Raw genomic sequence first — 23518 nt, 5'->3', positions numbered from 1 at the left:
TGTAGTCATAAGTATAAAGTGGAAATAAGAGCTAGACTGGAATTAAGGAAACCTGTTAATAACATTATTACTTCGGACAGTGCTATCTGACTACATGGATAAAGGCTAGTAAAAACTTCCAGCAGGTTGTTCATAGCAGCCGTATTCACCATAGCAAAAACCTGGAAACAACCAATACATCACTGACAAGAGATGGCATAATATTACACAGGCACAAAAATGTACAGCAACATGGGAAACATGAGTGACTCAGAAACAATGTCAAATGGCAGCTCCCCAGAGACAGAGTATAATACAATTTTTATAACTTTCAAAAATAATAATTTTTAGGCATATACACATGGGTCCTAAAACTATGAAAATTGCAAGGGGGTGATATATACAAAATTCTGATTAGATATTACCTCTGGAAGGAGACAGGGAAATTGGATAGGAGAGACCCCATATGTAGATGCAGGATAATGATCATATTTTAATTCTTGGGTTGAATGGTAGATTCATGAGTGTCCATTATATTTTTATACTTTATAATATATATATATATATGATGAAATATATATGATATATTTTCTTTTGAAACTGTTATATTAAAAGATAATAAAGGAAATAATATTTTTCATAGATTGGGAAATTAAACTGGATTTTCTTAAGTCCTTATTACTTAGTTTGTTTTGTTAGAAATGTAATTTTAACAGCAATAATTATAATTTTAAAAAATCACTATGATCCTAAAATATAAACTGTTTCACAGGACTCCAAAACTAAAAATGACTCAGGGGAGAAAATGAAAACAAAAGTGAATTTTCAAAAAAAAATTCGAGTATAATCTTAACACATGGCTTATATAGTTTAAAGTGGGCCTGCCATTTTAAAATAAATTTAATTAAATTAATTAACATACAGCAAGAAAATCAGGTCCATCTTTGTTGTAAACAAAAAGAAGTAATCCATTCAATTGGTCGGTTCTGAACTTAAAGGAAATCTCAAAGTCCATTCCACCATTAAATGTATATGGAGGAAGTTCCAGAAACCCTTTAAAGATAAGAAAATATACACATTAACATGTAAAAACCAATATCACCAGCATCGTAAGGGTGTTATAAGACTCTCTACGTTATAGATCATCACTGAGTAAATCTGTCACAAAAGAAGATACAAACCAATGCTAAGAAACCTCTCTTGTAATTGTACAGAAGTGGCAGAATGGACTTGATACACCTTTTAAAAGGAAGCAATTTACTCTCTAAATCACAGACAGAATTAAGATTATTACTGTTTTATTTAGATATGAACAATAAGCAGTTGTATTGACTAAGGGGAACTCAGAATAATCACTCTAATGAGAAAAGAAAAATGAAAAGTACACCGATTATATTATTTAGCTTTCTGTTCTGAAGGTAGTTTAAGCAACCTGATAGCCAAGCAAATTAGTTATAAATGTAGGAGGCAGAAGTGGGCTTTCATCTGAAGGACAAGACCTGTCCACCTGGCCTCCATCTGCCCTTCCTTCCCTTCCCTTGGGGGACTTCCAAGGCAGAGACTGGGGGTAGGAGGTATGCCAGGGAGACCACACCTCACCTTTTTCACTGTAGCCTTTGGAACGAACAATGACAGGAATGGAGGCTATATTCTCCAGCTCCCCCTCAATGGCCAATGTAACCCACTACACAGATTAGTCTCTGTGAATTAATCTAATAAGCAAAACATCTTTCTAAGTTTGAAAAGTCTTTCTAAGTAAACCTGCATTCTCACTTCCAAAAAAACTGGCTTACAAATGGACCTCTGTGAAACTAACCTATATAACCAAGAACTGCCATGCTCCACCTGAGATCTTACAGGTGAAGAGATATTTATGAATCTTACAATTTATGTTCCATATTCAGACTTTGATAATATTTTTTTATGTAGATGATGGCATAAGTAGGTATTTCTGTGTATACTAGGTTCATATGGTGTCAAAGTAATTGGACAGGGGAGATTAAATTTTGCCAAGGGTGAACACACATGCTAAACAAACACTGGTGTCTGTTTAAGGGTTTACCTGTTCCTAGGAACTGGGCCCCTTCTTTCAATGAAGTGGGGCATCCCTCCCAGCTGTTGTACACATTGACTTGCTCTTCAGAATTCTGCCACTCCAGAGGTTCCCAGACAGCAAAGGGATTGTAATTCTTCATAAAAAACACATCCTTGAGACAGCCCACAAAACCCTTTTGGACTATTTCTGCAGGAGTTAATAGATATCAAGAAATACGTATTTTTAAATATTCTTTTCAATTAATTAATTTCATATGCCATTAAAATCAAAGAAATAGACCATAGCTCTTACCACCTACTTACTGCAAACATCTTAATGACTCATATAAACACCAAACCCTCAGCTCTGGTGATTGGTAACAATTTTAACATTTAGCCCTGGTTCTGGCACATCATATCTTCAGAATGTGGATGTTTAGGTGATATTCCTGTTTTACAGTGTAAGCAAGAATATTGCCTTTGGAAGTTAATATGGGAAATTCTATCTGCCACTAGCCTTAAAAATAAAAGTGCTATAAAAACTTCTAAAAATAAAGGTTTGAAGGAGGTGTTTTTATCAAATCTATAGTTTACTTCAGTTTATTCATTATCATGAACCAGTATGTTATTCAAGTGATTCAATAATTTGATTTCATTTTTAGGAAATGGTGTAATATTGATCTGAAATTCAGAACTCTCCAGAGCAGGTAAATTTGGAGCTTATGAATATAGCTATTAGGGTGATTTTAAGGGGGTGAGGGAAAAAGAAAATGTGCAAATGAGAGAGTGAAAAAGAGCAAGAGATAAGTAGAGAGAGTGCCCTGGAGAGCAAGCTGCTGAGTATGTCTCAACTTTGTAAGGCAATGCCATTCTCTATCAGTTCAAGGATTGGCTTTCAGCCTTTGACTTCATGACTTGATTCTAGGGAAGTTATTCACCAGCAATCACATTTCTTAATGCATTTTTTTTTTTTTGAGATAGTCACACACCATACAAACTATCTGAAGGATACAATCACATTTTACAAGGCCAATTTATATATACAGTATCAAATTATTTATTTATAATGGAGATATGTTCTCTATAGAAAGGGTACTTGGTATCAGGGTATTCTCTCCTGCTTTCTGGACGAAAGTCTGCTTGATGGGCAAATAATTAGAACAAAGGCTCTTGCACCCCTGCATGTGCGCTTGCATGTGTGAATGTTTTAGAGGGACTTCTCTACCAGTCTAAAGTAGCTGAATGGAAACTGTCTCTACTCTAGACATGTTTTTGATGAGGTAAGGCTATTCAGTCTTGAGGATCTGAATGCCTCAAGAATTGAATTTGGAGAGGATTCCTCTCCAAAATGCACTGAATATTTTATGTTCCTTTTGCTCTTCTTCACCTTCATTCCCTGAAGTCTACCACCCTTGAACAAATTATAATTAACTGGGTCCTGGCTTACTTGTAATATTTATGTTGCTTACATCTTAACCTCCTGGAAGAGACTGAGGGGGCACCCTATTACCCTTGATGAAGACTTGAGAGAACAAGAATGATTAGCAATATATTTAAAGGGTGGTTTTTTTCTGCATAAGGTTAATCTCATTTATGTTGGTTTTTATCAGTTTCATTTTAGAGTGTGTTTTTGTTCTCTTGTCCTGAAAGCATGGGCACTTTGTCCATACCTCAATTACAGCATGTGTGACATTAGATTGGAAGTATCTGTTTATATATCTGTGTCCTCTATTGTAGCAAGACCATATTTGATTCGTCTATGGATATTTAGGGATAATCATCCTATTTTAAGCGTAAATCAAGCTCATAATTTTCCATTTTTTCATTTACATTCAATTTAAAATCTCAGAAAATCTATACCTAATTCCTAATATAATGCAACTTTAACTTAAATAAGTATAATGTAATTCAGCAAAAGTTTCATGATCCCATTTATATACTAAGAACTGGGCACTAACAATATAGACATAGATAATACATGGTTTCTTTAGCAAAAAGAGATATAAAGGAAATTTTTGAACATACTGATATAGGAAATATGGCTTGAGATAGAAAATAATACTATTATTCATATTTTAAGGCAATGCAAATTGACTCTTCTAAATGTCATTGACAATATTTAATTCTATACTTCACTAAACTCACCAGGATCCTTCCTAAGGATGGAGAAACCTGCTGGCAGACCTCCCACAAAGACTCCTGTGTTATTTCCAATAATAGTACTACCATTCAGGACATCTGAGGAACCTTTAAAAGAGGAGATGAGGATTCAACTTCATCAGGATAATTTATTTCTGCTCATTTAATAAATGATAAAACCCTTCACTGGGCTTTTGGGATACTGTTTTCTTTTGGTTTTCCTCTTACCTCATTCCTGAGTACCCTCAGGCCACTCCTGATTACTTTTCTTTACTGGTTCTTCCTAATGGCCTCAATGCAGTGTCCTAATTGACCTAGAGCTCCTCCTTTATCAGACCTCCTGTCTGCTCTGTCTACACTAACTCCCTAAGCGCTGCAGAGGGATGAACAGAAGTCTGGGCACGATTGCAAACTACCAAAGACTCAGAAGGAGCCTGGAACCCTGACTATGCTTCATAACAATACAAATCCCCTGTTAAGATTCCTACCTATGCTACCCGTTTTTGTGGAGAGAGAGCTTGTGGGTTTGTTTTGTTTTGTTTTGCTTTAAACCAGAGCTTCAAACTACTCTAATTACCCTACTTATATCTGGTCCCTTGGCTTTAAATACCATGCTTAGTAAACAACTCCCAATTTTTATCCCCACTCTACACCTCTCTCTCCCTTGAACTCAGACTTACATATCCAACAGCATGCTTCATATCTCCGCTTGGATGTCTTAGAGACATCTAAGACATAACGTTCAAAACTGAGTTCTGAATTTCGCTCTCCAAATCTGTTTCCCCCCCAGTCTGCCCCTCCTTAGTCAATGGCAACCACATTCCTCCAGTTTCCCAGGCCCCAAACCATGCAGTCCCGTTCTGCATCAGGAGTCAGAAGACTCTTTATGAAAAGGGCCAGCCAGTATATATTTCAGACTTTCCAGACCATATAGGATGGTAGCAGCAATAAACACTATGTAAGTGAATGGGCATAGTTATGCACCAATAAAAATTTATTTTAAAAAACAGGCATGAGGGGGAGGAAGACGGCAGATTAGGAGAGACAGGGTAAAAAAATGTCTCCATGAAAAATACTAGATAAAAGACAGAAAGCGCTCCAGAATCCAGTTCTAGCAACGCACTAGCTGGACAAGGTCTGTTAAATCCACAGGGACTGTGCACTTGGTGAAACTGGAAGTCTGCATTCCAAATTGAGTGAGTGAGCCTGCTGGAGAACCAGCAGCCATGCCATGATCAGGAGAAACAGGAGGCTGGCATTTGGAGATGGATTAGTTTAAAAACCCAAAAGCAGCTGTGGATCCAGCACCCAGAACCGCACAACCCAGTGTGGCGGGAACTGCCTCCCGCAGCCCCTCACACAAGCCTCAGTATCTGGTATGGATGATAGCCTTTCACACACCTGCAGCTAACTGTCCTGGAGCTGGGAAGGTGGAGGTCCGTGAAAAGGGGAAAATTACCATGCTGCATACCACCATCTTTTTAGCAGGTTGGGAACACCCCTACATGGCCCCGTCGCCCAGAGCTTCCCTTGGGGAACACCACTCATCTGTGACGTAGCACAGTCTTCCCTCAGCAGAGGACCTAGGAGGGCATGGCTTGGAAGAGGAACCCACACAACAGTCCCAGGGATCATACACCAATACTAGGGACTTGTGGGTCCACGGCAGAGACAAACTGGTGAGACTGAACCGAAAGTTTGGACTCCTGCAACAGCTTTAAGTCCCCAGGAACACCTAGGAGATTTGATTATTAAAGCCATCCTCCCTTCCTAACTGCTCAGGTATCCCCTCCCCCCATATTCAGGGAGGGCACCACCAACTACACATGGAAATTTGGTGCACCAATTGGACCCCACAAGGTTCAGACCCCCACTCACTACAAAGACCAAAAGCTGGGGAGAACTGGCTTGAGGGGAACAGGTGGCTTGTGGATACCACCTGCTGGTTAGTCAAAGAAAGTGTACTCCACCAAGTCGTAGCTCTTACAAATTAGAGATTATTGTTTAAATAAGTCTACATATCCTAAAAGAACCCTATCAAGATAAGCAAATGCCAAGAGGCTAAAAACAACCGAAAATTTTAAAGCATATAAAGAAACCAGAAGATATGGATAAGCCAAACTGAAACACTCAAATCAAAAGATCAGAGGAGACACAGTACTTGGAGCAATTAATCAAAGAACTAATGACAAACAACAAGATCATGGCACAGGATATAAAGGACATGAAGAAGACCCTTGAAGAGCATAAAGAAGAATTTGCAAGAGTAAATAAAAAAATATACCTTACGGAAATAAACTATCAATCAAATTAAAAAGATTCTGGATACTCATAGTACTAGACTACAGGAAGCTGATCAGTGGATCAGTGAGCTAGAAGAGGACAGAACAGAAAGCAAAAGAACCAAAGAAAGGATGGGGGAAAAAAGTCAAAAAAACCCAAATGGATCTCAGGGATATGATGGACAACATAAAGCACACAAATATAAGAATCATTGGTGTTCCAGAAAGGGAAGAGAAGGGTAAAGGTCCAGGAAGAGTATTCAAAGATATTGTCGGGTAAAATGTCCCAAACCTTCTAAACAATATAAATACACAAATCACAGATGCCAAATGAACTCCAAACAGAATAAATCCAAATAAAACCATTCTGAGACATATTCTGATCAGATTGTCAAATGCTAAAGAGAAGGAGCAAGTTCTGAAAGCAGGAAGAGAAAAAATATTCACCACTTACAAAGGAAACAGCATAAGACTAAGCAGTGACTACTCAGCGGCCACTATGGAGGTGAGAAGGCAGTGACATGACATATTTAAATTTCTGAAAGAGAAGAATTGCCAACCAAGAATTCTTTATCCAGCAAAGCTCTCCTTCAAATTTGAGGGAGACCTTAAATTTTTTCACAGACAAACAAATGCTGAGAGAATTTGCTAACAAGAGACCTGCCCTACTGGAGATATTGAAGGGAGCCCTTACAACAGAGAAACAAAGAAAGGAGGGAGAGGTATGGAGGAAGGTTCATAACTAAAGAGATTCAGTATAGGTACATTAAAGGACAGTAAGAGAGAAAGGGGAAAAATATATTTGACAAACACAAACCAAAGGACAGGACGGCTAATTCAAGAAATGCATTCACAGTAACAACATTGAATGTTAACAGATTAAACTCCCCAATTAAAAGATATAGATTGGCAGAATGGATTAAAAAATATGAACCACCAATATGTTGCATACAAGAGACTCATTTTAGACACAGGGACACAAAGAAATTGCAAGTGAAAGGATGGAAAATATATTTCATGCAAGCTATAGCCAAGAAAAAGTAGGAGTACCAATATTAATCTCAGATAAAATAAGGATTTTATGAGAGACAAAAAAGGCCACTACATACTAATAAAAGAGACAATTCAACAAGAAGAAAAAACAATCAAAAATGTTTATGCACCCAATCAAGGTGCCCCAAAATACATGAGACAAACATAGGCAAAATTAAAGGAAGCAATAGATGTTTCCACAATAACTGTGGGAGACTTCAATACATCACTCTCTCCTATAGATAGATCAACCAGACAGACCACCAATAAGGAAACTGAAAACCTAAACAATTTGATAAATGAATTTGAATTAACAGACATATATAGAGCATTACATCCTAAATCACCAGGATATACATTCTTCTCTAGTGTTCACAGAACTTTCTCCAGAACAGATAATATGCTGGGCCATTAAAAACAAACAAACAAACAAACAAAAAACCTCAATACATTTTTTAAAAACTGAAATTATTCAAAGCACATTTTCTGATCACAGTGGAATACAATTAGAAGTCAGTAACCATCAGAGACTTAGAAAATTCACAAATACCTGGAGGTTAAACAACATTCTCCTAAATAATCAGTGGGTTAAAGAAGAAATAGCAAGAGAAATTGCTAAATATAGAGAGACGAATGAAAATGAGAACACAACATACCAAAACCTATGGGATGCATCAAAAGTGGTACTGAGGGGGAAATTTATAGCACTAAATGCATACATTAAAAAGAAAGAAAAAGCTAAAATTGAAGAACTAATGGAGCAACTGAAGAAGCTAGAAAATGAACAGCAAACTAATCTTAAACCAAGTAGAAGAAAAGAAATAACAAGAATTAAAGCAGAAATAAATGACATAGAGAATCAAAAAACAATAGAGAGAATAAATAACACCAAAAGTTGGTTCTTTGAGAAGATCAACAAGATTAACAAGCCCCTAGCTAGACTGACAAAATTAAAAAGAGAAAAGACCCAAATAAACAAAACAATGAATGAGAGAGGAGACATTACTGCAGATCCCAAAGAAATTTAAAAAATTATAAGAGGATACTATGAACAACCGTATGCCAACAAACTAGATAATGTAGAGGAAATGGACAATTTCCTGGAAACACATGAACAACCCAGACTGACCAGAGAAGAAATATAAGATCTCAACCAACCAATCACAAGCAAAGAGATCCACCCAGTCATCAAAAAGCTTCCCTCAAATAAATGCCCAGGGCCAGATGGCTTCACAGAGGAATTCTACCAAATTTTCCAAAAAGAACTGACACCAATCTTACTTAAACTGTTTCAAAACATTGAAGAAAACAGACTACTACCTAACATATTTTATGAAGCTAAACATCACTCTAATACCAAAACCAGGTAAAGATGCTACAAGAAAGGAAAATTACAGGCCAATCTCCCTAGTGAATATAGACACAAAAATTCTCAACAAATTAATTGCAAATCGAATCCAAGGACATATTAAAAAAAATCATACAACATGACCAAGTAGGGTTCATCCCAGGCATGTAAGGATGGTTCAACATAAGAAAATCAGTCAATGTATTACAACACATTAACAAGTCAAAAGGGAAAAATCAAATGATCATCTGGGATCATCTGACAAAATCCAACATCCCTTCTTGATAAAAACACTTCAGAAGGTAGGAACTGAAGGAAATTTCCTCAATATGATAAAAAGCATATATGAAAAACCCACAGCCAGCATAGTACTCAATGGGAAGAGACTGAAAGCCTTCCCTCTAAGATCAGGAACAAGACAAGGATGCCCGCTGTCACCACTGTTAGTCAACATTGTGCTGGAAGTGCTAGCCAGGGCAATCTGGCAAGACAAAGAAATAAAAGGCATCCAAATAGGAAAGGAAGAATTAAAACTGTCATTATTTGCAGACGATATGATCTTATATCTTGAAAACCCTGAGAAATCAATGTCACAGCTACTAGAGCTAATAAACAAACTTAGCAAAATAGCAGGATACAAGATTAATGTGCATAAGTCAGTTATGTTCCTATACACTAGAAATGACCAAACTGAAGAGATACTCAAGAAAAAGATACCATTTTCAATGGCAACTAAAAAAAAATCAAGTACCTAGGAATAAACTTGACCAAAGATGTAAAAGACCTATATAAAGAAAACTATATAACTGTATAAAAGAAATAGAAAGGGACTAAAAAGATGAAAAAATATTCCATGTTCGTGGATAAGAAGGCTAAATGTCATTAAGATGTCAATTCTATTCAAACTCATCTACAGATTCAATGCAATCCCAATCAAAATTCCAACAACCTACCTCGCAGACTTGGAAAAGCTAGTTATTAAATTTATTTGGAAAGGGAAAATGCCTTGAATTGCTAAAAACATTCTAAAACAGAAAAACAAAGTGGGAAGATTTACACTCCCTGACTTTGAAGCTTATTATAAAGCCACAGTAATCAAAACAGCATGATATTGGCACAAACATTGACATACTGATCAACAGAATCAGATTGAGAATTCAGAGATACACCCCCAGATCTATGGTTGACTGATCTTTGATAAGGCCCCCAAAGCCACTGAACTGGGACATAATAGTCTTTTCAACAAATGGGGCTGGGAGAGTTGGATATCCATATCCAAAAGAATTAAAGAGGACCCCTACCTCACAGCTTACACAAAAATTAACTCAGAATGGGTTAAAGACCTCAATATAAGAGACAGTACCATAAAACTCCTAGAAGATAATGTAGGGAAACATCTTCAGGACCTTGTATTAGGCGGTCACTTCCTAGACCTTATACCCAAAACACAAGCAACAAAAGAGAAAATAGATAAATGGGAACTCCTCAAGCTTAGAAGTTTCTATACCTCAAAGGAATTTGTCAAAAGGTGAAGAGGCAGCCAACTCAATGGGAAAAAATGTATTTGGAAACCATGTATCTGACAAAAGACTGATACCTTGCATATATAAAGAAATCCTACAACTCAACAACAATAGTACAGACATCCCAATTATAAAATGGGCAAAAGATATAAGACAGTTCTCTGAAGAGAAAATACAAATGGGCAAAAAACACATGAAAAAATGTTCAGCTTCACTAGCTGTTAGGGAGATGCAAATTAAGACCACAATGAGATACCATCTCACAGCAATTAGAATGGTTGCCATTAAACAAGCAGGTAACTATAAATGCTGGAGAAGATGTGGAGAATTGGAACTCTTATTCATTGTTGGAGGGACTGTATAATGGTTCAGCCACTCTGGACGACAGTCTGGAAGTTCCTTAGAAAACTAGATACAGAGTTATCTTCGATCCAGCAATCGCACTTATTAGTATATACCCAGAAGATCTGAAAGCAGTGACACGAATAGATATCTGCACGCCAATGTTCATAGCAGCATTATTCACAATTGCCAAAAGATGGAAACAACCCAAATGTCCTTCAACAGATGAGTGGATAAATAAAATGTGGTATTTACACATGATGGAATACTATGCAGCAGTAAGAAGGAATGATGTCGTGAAACATATGACGACATAGATGAACCTTGAAGACATAATGCTGAGCAAAATAAGACAGGCACAAAAAGAGAAATATTATATGTTACCACTAATGTGAACACTGAAACATGTAAAATAAATGGTTTATAATATAGAATGTAGGAGACCTAGCGATAGATAATATAGAATAGATATATATTATTAATATAATAATATAGATATATATTATTAGCGATAGATAGCAATTAGTGAAGAGGGAACTATAATCTAATAATAAAAAAGTTATCATGGGTAAATTTAACATTCTGGGAATGCTCAGGAACGACTATGGCTTTTTAAGTTCTGGTGGGTATGGTAGGAACAAGTTCACAGAAATGTAGTTACTTTAGGTTATCTGTTCTTTTTATCCCTTTCCTGGGTTATAGTCTGTATATTTTCTGGGGGTAGAAAAGGAACATGTTGGAAGTAATGTAGTTATTTTAGTATCTGTTTTTTATTTCTTTGTTTTGGTTTTGTTTGAAATGTTTTTTTTTTTTTATGGTCTGTTTAAAAAAATTTTTTTTTGATAAAGTTAATTTAAAAAAAAAAAAAAACAATGAAAAAAATGCGCAGAGCCCCCCTGAAGAGCTGGGGGAAAATGCAGAGGTGTTGGGCTTCCTCACCTGGATGGCTGCTGATGTTCTCACAAACACTGAGGACTGGTGGGTTGATGTGCTAAACCCTCCATCACGGGACTTGCCCTTAAGAAGCCTGTTACTGCAAAGGAGTGGCTAAACCTGCTTATGATTGTTCCTCCTGAATCTCTCTTTGTTGCTCAGATGTGGCCCAATCTCTCTAGCTAAGCCAACTTGAAAGGTGAAATCACTGCCCTCCCCCCTACATGGGATCTGACACCCATGGGTGTAAATCCCCCTGGCAACATGGAATATGACTCCCGGGGAGGAATCTGGACCCGGCATCATGGGATGGAGAACATCTTCTTGACCAAAAGGGGTATGTGAAATGAAATGAAATAAGGTTTCAGTGGCTGAGAGATTCCAAGTAGAGTCGAGAGGTCACTCTGGTGGGCACTCTTATGCACTATGTAGATAACTCTTTTTAAGTTTTAATGAATTGGAATAGCTAATAGTTAATACCTAAAACTATCAAACTACAACCCAGTAGCCTTGAATTTTGAAGATGATTGTACAATAATGTAGCTTACAAGGGGTGACAATGTGATTGTGCAAGCCTTGTAGATTGCATTCCCTTTTATCCAGTGTATGGATGGATGAGTAGAAAAATGGGGGCAAAAAACTGAAGGAAAAATAGAGCAGGAGGGATGGCACGATTTGGGTGTTCTTTTTTTACTCCTATTTTTTAATTCTTATTTTCACTTTCTCTGGTACAAGGAAAATGTTAAAAAAATAGATCAGGGTGATGAATGAACAAGTATATGATGGTAATGTGATCAATTGATTGTATACTTTGGATGATGTACGGTATGTAAATAAATCTTAATAAAAAATGGAGAAAAAACAAACAAACAAACAAACAAAAAACAGGCATGAACTGGATTTGGCCCCTGGTTGGTAGTTTGCAACCTCTACTCTATCTAAATCTCATCATTAAATCCTGTTACTTCTCCCTTCACACATATCCAGAATCTGACTACTTCTCATTATATCCACAATTACCTCCCTGGTTCAAGCCACCATCATTTCTTGCTTAAATTATTGCAGAACTATTGCAAAATCCTATAAAATGCTCTCCATGCTGCCACATTTGTTCTCCTTAAAATTTATTCTCAACAGAGCAAAGTGATCCCTTTAAAAAAAAGAATCCTCCAGTGACTTCCAATTTTCATCGTGATCTTATGTCTTCACTAGCCCCTTCACTCCTTCTATCCCACACTGGTCTCCTTGTTGATCCATGACAGGCCATGTATGGTACTCTCCCACCTCATGGCTTCACATCTGCTCTTCTCTTGGCCTGCAACACTCTTCTCCTAGGTATGCACATGGTTTGTTCCTTAATTCCTCCATGTCACTGCTTAAATATCACTTTACCAGAGAGGACTTCCCTAACAATCCTACATAATATTGTAACACTCTCCCCCAAAACATACACATACCGCTTTCCCTCTTACACTGCTTTATTGTTCTCAGAATTCAGCACCACTTGAACTTGCTTAGAATTTATTTATTCTGTCTCTCCTCACACCCCCACTAAAATGTAAGTTCCACAAAGTTCTGACTGCTCTTTGTATCCAGAATGCCTAGCATGATACCTGGCACAAAGTAAGTACTTGTTAATATTACATGTTTCCTAAATGAATTAAAAGCATGCCTCAGCATTCAGATACTATAGCTGTTCTATAACTAGTACATGAGGATGGCAGATAGTGTAGATTGGAAAGAATACTGAATTTAGAATTGCAAAAGCAGGATAAGTGCCCCACAAATGCTGCCTACCAGCTGTGTAAATTGGGAGAAATTATTTACCTTCTCTGAGCCTTGGTTTCCTCATCTCTAAAATGAGATAATAACTGCTTTACTTTATTTACTTTATTTGCCCTCTGAAGGTCAAAAACAACATGAGAGAACATAAATAAAAGCCCTTACAAATTGTAGAGCACTGTAAAAGTTACAGGATCGCTACTGGTGTCCTTGCTTTTATTTTTGCTGTACTGAAGTCCTCCGTGAATAAAAACCTGGTTGTTGGACTATCATCTTAGGAGCAACCAGAGGGCAAATTGAACGGCAATTCTGATGAAATTGAGTGGAGATGAAATGAAAGAAGAGACATAGAAATATAAGCAACAGAAAAGTATCACAACATCAACAAATCAGTAGGGCCATTTATATACCTAGGAAGTCCTTACCTGTATACTGCCCATCTAGAGTGATTTGGCCAAAAGCTTGAAGTCTAATAGCAATTATTTCATGCCATTTGCCATCACTATATTGTTTACCATGATCATTTGTTGTGGTAACTTCTACTGAAGACCCCTTAAGGGAAAAAAAATATATATATATAAATAAATAAATATATTGCATATATAGGTGTGTGTGTGTGTGTGTATATATATATATATACATATAACTATATATTACATATATGTGTGTACATACATATATATACAGATATTACAAACCAATTACTAATTTCAACCTTATGAACCTGATGAAAACATATATTGGTCTCAAACAGAACTTCAAACATAAAAGAAGAATTTAAAACTAATTAAATACTATTCAAAACTGGTTCTAAACTTAGGGAAATGTCAGGCATGTTAGTTTCTCTTACCTTCAGTAAACTATTAAGAACAGGAAGGAATGAGATTCACATTAAATAGTAGCCATTTATTAATAAATTGAATATAAGTGTGGGTTAAATTTAGTATACAATAATCTGTAGCCTAAAATCGAACAGTACAGCTCTGGCTATGGTAACACTGTAGTTAAAAATTAGTTCCCCAGTCGATAAAACCCAGAAAATGACAGATACCAAGAATAGAGATGATCAAAAAGAATGTGAGATTAAGGAAACAGAAATAGAAGAGAAACTTTCCACTTTAGTAATTTTTAGCCAAGGAGCACTTTTTAGCATATAATAATTAGCACAAAGGTAAACTTTTTAATGTTACTAAACAAGTAAGACGAAGAAAAAGATATTTCAACTTTGTCACCATCATCATTTATGACTATTACTATTAAAGAAAGAAAAACAACCAGAAAATTACGCTGAACCTTCTAAATGTAGACAATTAGAAAATAAGGTTATTTCTTTCTTAGTAAAGTTGATTGCCTTAGCAATAATAAATCTCATTCCTATAATTTAAAAAACTAAGTATAAAGTTGAATAAAATATTACAATAAAAAATTTACCTGGAATATTTAACCACACTAATAATTTTGCTACACAGTTTTTCAAAATGAGAAAACTGATGATTGTTTATTGTAATATGGCTGAAACTGTATATCACAGCCAAGCAATGTTAATACACCATCTCAAGTAAAAGAAAAACTATTCTATGTCCCTAAAATAGCTTCAATGATATAACATGTCCATTTTATACATTTAATTGGCTCCTGTCGGGCCTCATACAGAGCATGACAACACATATGACATACAGAATTTCATGTTACAAAAAAAACAGCTTTTAATTTCCCATGAGTATGAGTGGGTTGCTTCTCACATGGAAAACATCCCAACTTTTATAGCTAACTCAGTAAGTCCATTTTCTGGTCCTTGAATTTTTGTAGGTTGACTTTCCTTATCTCTCTTTCCTCTGTGTACTCTTTTATTTTCTTCAACTCTATTTCAACATTTTAATATTTTACAAACACACATTTCATTATCATAGTTTAATAATTAAAACCAGAACTGGTGTCGTGCCCCATTAATGTGCCCTGGTAGCATGCCCATTAGTTTTTCCATTAGTGAATTCAACAATACTAATGGGATTACTAGCATGGGATGCTAATTGGGCGTGACATAAGAAACTGGCTTACTTCTTAGCATACCCTTGCTAATGATGAAGTTAATGAGCATTTTATTAAATGCTGTCTCATCAAAGTGTACTTAGTTAGCGTTAAAATTGTTACAAACGATGCTGCATTCTAAAGATCAGGTGTCTGAGTAAGCGGTTCTTCATATTATGTTTGGCAACAATCTGAAGCATTAATAGTTCTGTACATCAGAAATCACATTTATTGGAGACAAATTCAAGTACATAACATATAGCCTCAGTATGCCAAACTCGTTTTATGTTTAGAGGAACTTAGAATATTATTCTTTGATGATGAATTTCTAAGACTGCTTTCTCCCAACGTTAAGAGGACAATTCTGTGATCAACCTGGTGTTATTACATTTTGTTCATTTCCATTTGGAAATTATCAGACAAATTAAATAGGTGCTATTTAAAGTTGTCCAAAAGCTTTCATTTTCACAGGTTCCTTCTCAGTGAAACCAGAATATTACGTAAATTTCTTATTAAAGTCACGAGAGAGGAAACATTTAAATGGTAACCATGGGATTTTACTGGTCAATAAAATACCATACGATCAAGGATATTCAAAATTGAAATTAACCAAATAAAGAACGGGAAGATTATAGATAATTGTGAAAGAGGTAATTAAAAAATACAGCTATTAAGACTAGGAGTAACTTTTCCTTATTGTGTCTCTTAACAAGGATTCCAAGTATTTAGTCCATAAAGAACAAACACATTTCTAATTTTAAATACTATGAAGACTCTTTCCCCCTTCCCATAAATATCTATTGAACACAATGCACTGGATAGTTAGGAGAGAAAACAAATAAGTTTTTTACACCCAGAATTTCCATTTAGGATTATATTGTTAAGAAAGAAATTCATTACTCAAAATTTTAAAGATATTTTTAAAAGAACAAAGTACAAGAAGATTGCAAAATATGCTAGGTAATAGGCAGTAACTTTAAAATTCCCTGATAATGCTCTTTTCACAATTCAAAATTTGATTATTTTCAATGAATTCAGAAATAGTCATTTAAAAATAAACATCTTATTTTTTTCTGATAAAAATCGAGTTATCCAAAAAACAAACAAACAAATAAGAACTAAATTGTTAAATAATCATTAAAGAGCTAGAAATTTTATCCCAGGAAATGGGTAATTTTCTTCAGGTATGAGTAGCAGCATTTTACCAATAATTATTGAGTAAGTGAGTCAGTCAGTGAATCCATCAATTGACCTCTATTTACTGAACATCTATTATGTTCCAAGGTCTCTGCTAAATCCTGGGGATGTATTTGTAGACAAAGCAGACCCAGACTCTGCCCACATTGGGTTGTACAGTCTGATAAGAAAGATGCATTAGGCAAATAATTACTTCTGTGATGACTACAATATGGCACTCACTACATAATCTCTTCCTCATCTGAAGACAAAAGCAAAGGAAACTGGCTTAAAGAGGTACCTAAAGTATTTAAAACATAAGTAATTTTAATTCCAATGGGAGTCATATAAAACAAACATCCATAGTTTAAAACTGAGGTAGCGGAGGTGGGGCAAGATGGCAGACTAGTGAGCTGTATGTTTTAGTTACTCCTCCAGGAAAGTAGGTAGAAAGCCAGGAACTGCGTGGACTGGACACCACAGAGCAATCTGACTTTGGGCATACTTCATACAACACTCATGAAAATGTGGAACTGCTGAGATCAGCGAAATCTGTAAGTTTTTGCGGCCAGGGGACCCGCGCCCCTCCCTGCCAGGCTCAGTCCCGGGGGAGGAGGGGCTGTCAGCTCTGGGAAGGAGAAGGGAGAACTGCAGTGGCAGCCCTTATCGGAAACTCATTCTGCTGATCCAAACTCCAACCATAGATAGATGGAGACCAGACACCAGAGAATCTGAGAGCAGCCAGCCCAGCAGAGAGGAGACAGGCATAGAAAAAAAAACAACACGAAAAACTCCAAAATAAAAGCGGAGGATTTTTGGAGTTCTGGTGAACATAGAAAGGGGAAGAGCAGAGCTCAGGCCCGAGCTCAGGCCCTGAGGCGCATATGCAAATCCCGAAGAAAAGCTGATCTCTCTGCCCTGTGGACCTTTCCTTAATGGCCCTGGTTGCTTTGTCTCTTAGCATTTCAATAACCCATTAGATCTCTGAGGAGGGCCCTTTTTTTTTTTTAATCCTTTTTTCTTTTTCTAAAACAATTACTCTAAGAAGCCCAATACAGAAAGCTTCAAAGACCTGCAATTTGGGCAGGTCAAGTCAAGAGCAGAACTAGGAGAGCTCTGAGACAAAACGCAATAATCCAGTGGCTGAGAAAATTCACTAAACACCACAACTTCCCAAGAAAAGGGGGGTGTCCGCTCACAGCCATCATCCTGGTGGACAGGAAACACTCCTGCCCATCGCCAGCCCCATAGCCCAGAACTGCCCCAGACAACCCAGTGTGACGGAAGTGCTTCAAATAACAGGCACACACCACAAAACTGGGCGTGGACATTAGCCTTCCCTGCAACCTCAGCTGATTGTCCCAGAGTTGGGAAGGTAGAGCAGTGTGAATTAACAAAGCCCCATTCAGCCATCATTTCAGCAGACTGGGAGCCTCCCTACACAGCCCAGCAGCCCAGAACTGCCCTGGGGGGACGGCACTCACCTGTGACATAGCACAGTCATCCCTCAACAGAGGACCAGGGGGTGCACGGCCTGGAAGAGGGGCCCACTTGCAAGTCTCAGGAGCCATACGCCAATACCAAGGACTTGTGGGTCAGTGGCAGAGACAAACTGTGGCAGGACTGAACTGAAGGATTAGACTATTGCAGCAGCCTTAAAACTCTAGGATCACCAGGGAGATTTGATTGTTAGAGCCACCCCCCACCCCTGACTGCCCAGAAACACGCCCCATATACAGGGCAGGCAACACCAACTACACACGCAAGCTTGGTACACCAATTGGACCCCACAAGACTCACTCCCCCACTCACCAAAAAGGCTAAGCAGGGGAGAACTGGCTTGTGGAGAACAGGTGGCTCATGGACGCCACCTGCTGCTTAGTTAGAGAAAGTGTACTCCACGAAGCTGTAGATCTGATAAATTAGAGATAAGGACTTCAATTGGTCTACAAATCCTAAAAGAACCCTATCAAGTTCAGCAAATGCCACAAGGCCAAAAACAACAGAAAATTATAAAGCATATGAAAAAACCAGACGATATGGATAACCCAAGCCCAAGCACCCAAATCAAAATATCAGAAGAGACACAGCACCTAGAGCAGCTACTCAAAGAACTAAAGATGAACAATGAGACCATACTATGGGAGACAAAGGAAATCAAGAAGACCCTAGAAGAGCATAAAGAAGACACTGCAAGACTAAATAAAAAAATGGATGATCTTATGGAAATTAAAGAAACTGTTGACCAAATTAAAAAGATTCTGGACACTCATAGTACAAGACTAGAGGAAGCTGAACAATGAATCAGTGACCTCGAAGATGACAGAATGGAAAATGAAAGCAGAAAAGAAAGAATGGGGAAAAAAATTGAAAAAATCGAAATGGACCTCAGGGATATGATAGATAATATGAAACGTCCAAATATAAGACTCACTGGTGTCCCAGAAGGGGAAGAAAAGGGTAAAGGTCTAGGAAGAGTATTCAAAGAAATTGTTGGGGAAAACTTCCCAAATCTTCTAAACAACATAAATACACAAATCATAAATGCTCAGCGAACTCCAAATAGAATAAATCCAAATAAACCCACTCCGAGACATATACTGATCACACTGTCAAACACAGAAGAGAAGGAGCAAGTTCTGAAAGCAGCAATAGAAAAGCAATTCACCACATACAAAGGAAACAGCATAAGACTAAGTAGTGACTACTCAGCAGCCACCATGGAGGCAAGAAGGCAGTGGCACGATATATTTAAAATTCTGAGTGAGAAAAATTTCCAGCCAAGAATACTTTATCCAGCAAAGCTCTCCTTCAAATTTGAGGGAGAGCTTAAATTTTTCACAGACAAACAAATGCTGAGAGAATTTGCTAACAAGAGACCTGCCCTACTAGAGATACTAAAGGGAGCCCTACAGACAGAGAAACAAAGAAAGGACAGACAGACTTGGAGAAAGGTTCAGTACTAAAGAGATTCAGTATCGGTACAATAAAGGATATTAATAGAGAGAGGGAAAAATATGACAAACATAAACCAAAGGATAAGATGGCTGATTCAAGAAATGCCTTCACGGTTATAACGTTGAATGTAAATGGATTAAACTCCCCAATTAAAAAATATAGATTCGCAGAATGGATCAAAGAAAATGAACCATCAATATGTTGCATACAAGAGACTCATCTTAGACACAGGGACACAAAGAAACTGAAAGTGAAAGGATGGAAAAAAATATTTCATGCAAGCTACAGCCAAAAGAAAGCAGGTGTAGCAATATTAATCGCAGATAAAATGGACTTCAAATGCAGGGATGTTTTGAGAGACAAAGAAGGCCACTACGTACTAATAAAAGGGGCAATTCAGCAAGAAGAAATAACAATCGTAAATGTCTATGCACCCAATCAAGGTGCCACAAAATACATGAGAGAAACACTGGCAAAACTAAAGGAAGCAATTGATGTTTCCACAATAATTGTGGGAGACTTCAACACATCACTCTCTCCTATAGATAGATCAACCACACAGAAGACCAATAAGGAAATTGAAAACCTAAACAATCTGATAAATGAATTAGATTTAACAGACATATACAGGACATTACATCCCAAATCACCAGGATACACATACTTTTCTAGTGCTCATGGAACTTTCTCCAGAATAGATCATATGCTGGGACATAAAACAAGCCTCAATAAATTTAAAAAGATTGAAATTATTCAAAGCACATTCTCTGACCACAATGGAATACAATTAGAAGTCAATAACCATCAGAGACTTAGAAAATTCACAAATACCTGGAGGTTAAACAACACACTCCTAAACAATCAGTGGGTTAAAGAAGAAATAGCAAGAGAAATTGCTAAATATATAGAGACGAATGAAAATGAGAACACAACATACCAAAACCTATGGGATGCAGCAAAAGCAGTGCTAAGGGGGAAATTTATAGCACTAAACGCATATATTAAAAAGGAAGAAAGAGCCAAAATCAAAGAACTAATGGATCAACTGAAGAAGCTGGAAAATGAACAGCAAACCAACCCTAAACCAAGTAGAAGAAAAGAAATAACAAGGATTAAAGCAGAAATAAATGACATAGAGAACAAAAAAAACAATAGAGAGGATAAATATCACCAAAAGTTGGTTCTTTGAGAAGATCAACAAGATTAACAAGCCCCTAGCTAGACTGACAAAATCAAAAAGAGAGAAGACCCATATAAACAAAATAATGAATGAAAAAGGTGACATAACTGCAGATCCTGAAGAAATTAAAAAAATTATAAGAGGATACTATGAACAACTGTATGGCAACAAACTGGATAATGTAGAGGAAATGGACAATTTCCTGGAAACATATGAACAACCTAGACTGACCAGAGAAGAAATAGAAGACCTCAACCAACCCATCACAAGCAAAGAGATCCAATCAGTCATCAAAAATCTTCCCACAAATAAATGCCCAGGGCCAGATGGCTTCACAGGGGAATTCTACCAAACTTTCCAGAAAGAACTGACACCAATCTTACTCAAACTCTTTCAAAACATTGAAGAAAATGGAACACTACCTAACTCATTTTATGAAGCTAACATCAATCTAATACCAAAACCAGGCAAAGATGCTACAAAAAAGGAAAACTACCGGCCAATCTCCCTAATGAATATAGATGCAAAAATCCTCAACAAAATACTTGCAAATCGAATCCAAAGACACATTAAAAAAATCATACTCCATGACCAAGTGGGGTTTATTCCAGGCATGCAAGGATGGTTCAACATAAGAAAATCAATCAATGTATTACAACACATTAACAAGTCAAAAGGGAAAAATCAATTGATCATCTCAATAGATGCTGAAAAAGCATTTGACAAAATCCAAAATCCCTTTTTGATAAAAACACTTCAAAAGGTAGGAATTGAAGGAAACTTCCTCAACATGATAAAGAGCATATATGAAAAACCCACAGCCAGCATAGTACTCAATGGTGAGAGACTGAAAGCCTTCCCTCTAAGATCAGGAACAAGACAAGGATGCCCGCTGTCACCACTGTTATTCAACATTGTGCTGGAAGTGCTAGCCAGGGCAATCCGGCAAGACAAAGAAATAAAAGGCATCCAAATTGGAAAAGAAGAAGTAAAACTGTCATTGTTTGCAGATGATATGATCTTATATCTAGAAAACCCTGAGAAATTGACGATACAGCTACTAGAGCTAATAAACAAATTTAGCAAAGTAGCGGGATACAAGGTTAATGCACATAAGTCAGTAATGTTTCTATATGCTAGAAATGAACAAACTGAAGAGACACTCAAGAAAAAGATACCATTTTGAATAGCAACTAAAAAAATCAAGTACCTAGGAATAAACTTAACCAAAGATGTAAAAGACCTATACAAAGAAAACTACATAACTCTACTAAAAGAAATAGAAGGGGACCTTAAAAGATGGAAAAATATTCCATGTTCATGGATAGGAAGACTAAATGTCATTAAGATGTCAATTCTACCCAAACTCATCTACAGATTCAATGCAATCCCAATCAAAATTCCAACAACCTACTTTGCAGACTTGGAAAAGCTAGTTATCAAATTTATTTGGAAAGAGAAGATGCCTCGAATTGCTAAAGACACTCTAAAAAAGAAAAACGAAGTAGGAGGACTTACACTCCCTGACTTTGAAGCTTATTATAAAGCCACAGTTGCCAAAACAGCATGGTACTGGCACAAAGATAGACATATAGATCAATGGAATCGAATTGAGAATTCGGAGATAGACCCTCAGATCTATGGCCGACTGATCTTTGATAAGGCCCCCAAAGTCAATGAACTGAGTCATAATGGTCTTTTCAACAAATGGGGCTGGGAGAGTTGGATATCCATATCCAAAAGAATGAAAGAGGACCCCTACCTCACCCCCTACACAAAAATTAACTCAAAATGGACCAAAGATCTCAATATAAAAGAAAGTACCATAAAACTCCTAGAAGATAATGTAGGAAAACATCTTCAAGACCTTGTATTAGGCGGCCACTTCCTAGACTTTACACCCAAAGCACAAGCAGCAAAAGAGAAAATAGATAAATGGGAACTCCTCAAGCTTAGAAGTTTCTGCACCTCAAAGGAATTTCTCAAAAAGGTAAAGAGGCAGCCAACTCAATGGGAAAAAATTTTTGGAAACCATGTATCTGACAAAAGACTGATATCTTGCATATATAAAGAAATCCTACAACTCAATGACAACAGTACAGTCGGCCCAATTATAAAATGGGCAAAAGATATGAAAAGACAGTTCTCTGAAGAGGAAATACAAATGGCCAAGAAACACATGAAAAAATGTTCAGCTTCACTAGCTATTAGAGAGATGCAAATTAAGACCACAATGAGATACCATCTAACACCGGTTAGAATGGCTGCCATTAAACAAACAGGAAACACAAATGCTGGAGGGGATGTGGAGAAATTGGAACTCTTATTCATTGTTGGTGGGACTGTATAATGGTTCAGCCACTCTGGAAGTCAGTCTGGCAGTTCCTTAGAAAACTAGATATAGAGTTACCATTCAATGCAGCGATTGCACTTCTCGGTATATACCCGGAAGGTCGGAAAGCAGTGACACGAACAGATATCTGCACGCCAATGTTCATAGCAGCATTATTCACAATTGCCAAGAGATGGAAACAACCCAAATGTCCTTCAACAGATGAGTGGATAAATAAAATGTGGTATATACACACGATGGAATACTACACGGCAGTAAGAAGGAACGATCTGGTGAAACATATGACAACATGGATGAACCTTGAAGACATAATGCTGAGCGAAATAAGCCAGGCACAAAAAGAGAAATATATGCTACCACTAATGTGAACTTTGAAAAATGTAAAACAAATGGTTTATAATGTAGAATGTAGGGGAACTAGCAATAGAG

The 23518-nt window shown here is 36.9% G+C and overlaps 1 protein-coding gene across 1 annotated transcript in view; it reads right to left on the bottom strand.

Moving 5' to 3' along the window:
• USH2A (usherin) overlaps positions 1–23518 on the bottom strand; it is an 891077-nt gene that overhangs the window by 452598 nt on the left and 414961 nt on the right. Inside the window, 4 exon segments of the mRNA XM_037823757.1 lie at positions 902–1032; positions 2042–2221; positions 4159–4260; positions 13820–13946. Of these exon segments, the coding sequence (XP_037679685.1) occupies positions 902–1032; positions 2042–2221; positions 4159–4260; positions 13820–13946 (540 nt within the window).

The sequence above is a fragment of the Choloepus didactylus genome, chromosome 2 (genome assembly GCF_015220235.1).
Source record: "Choloepus didactylus isolate mChoDid1 chromosome 2, mChoDid1.pri, whole genome shotgun sequence".
Taxonomy (NCBI): Eukaryota; Metazoa; Chordata; class Mammalia; order Pilosa; family Megalonychidae; genus Choloepus; species Choloepus didactylus.
This window is presented reverse-complemented; position numbering and strand designations above follow the sequence as displayed.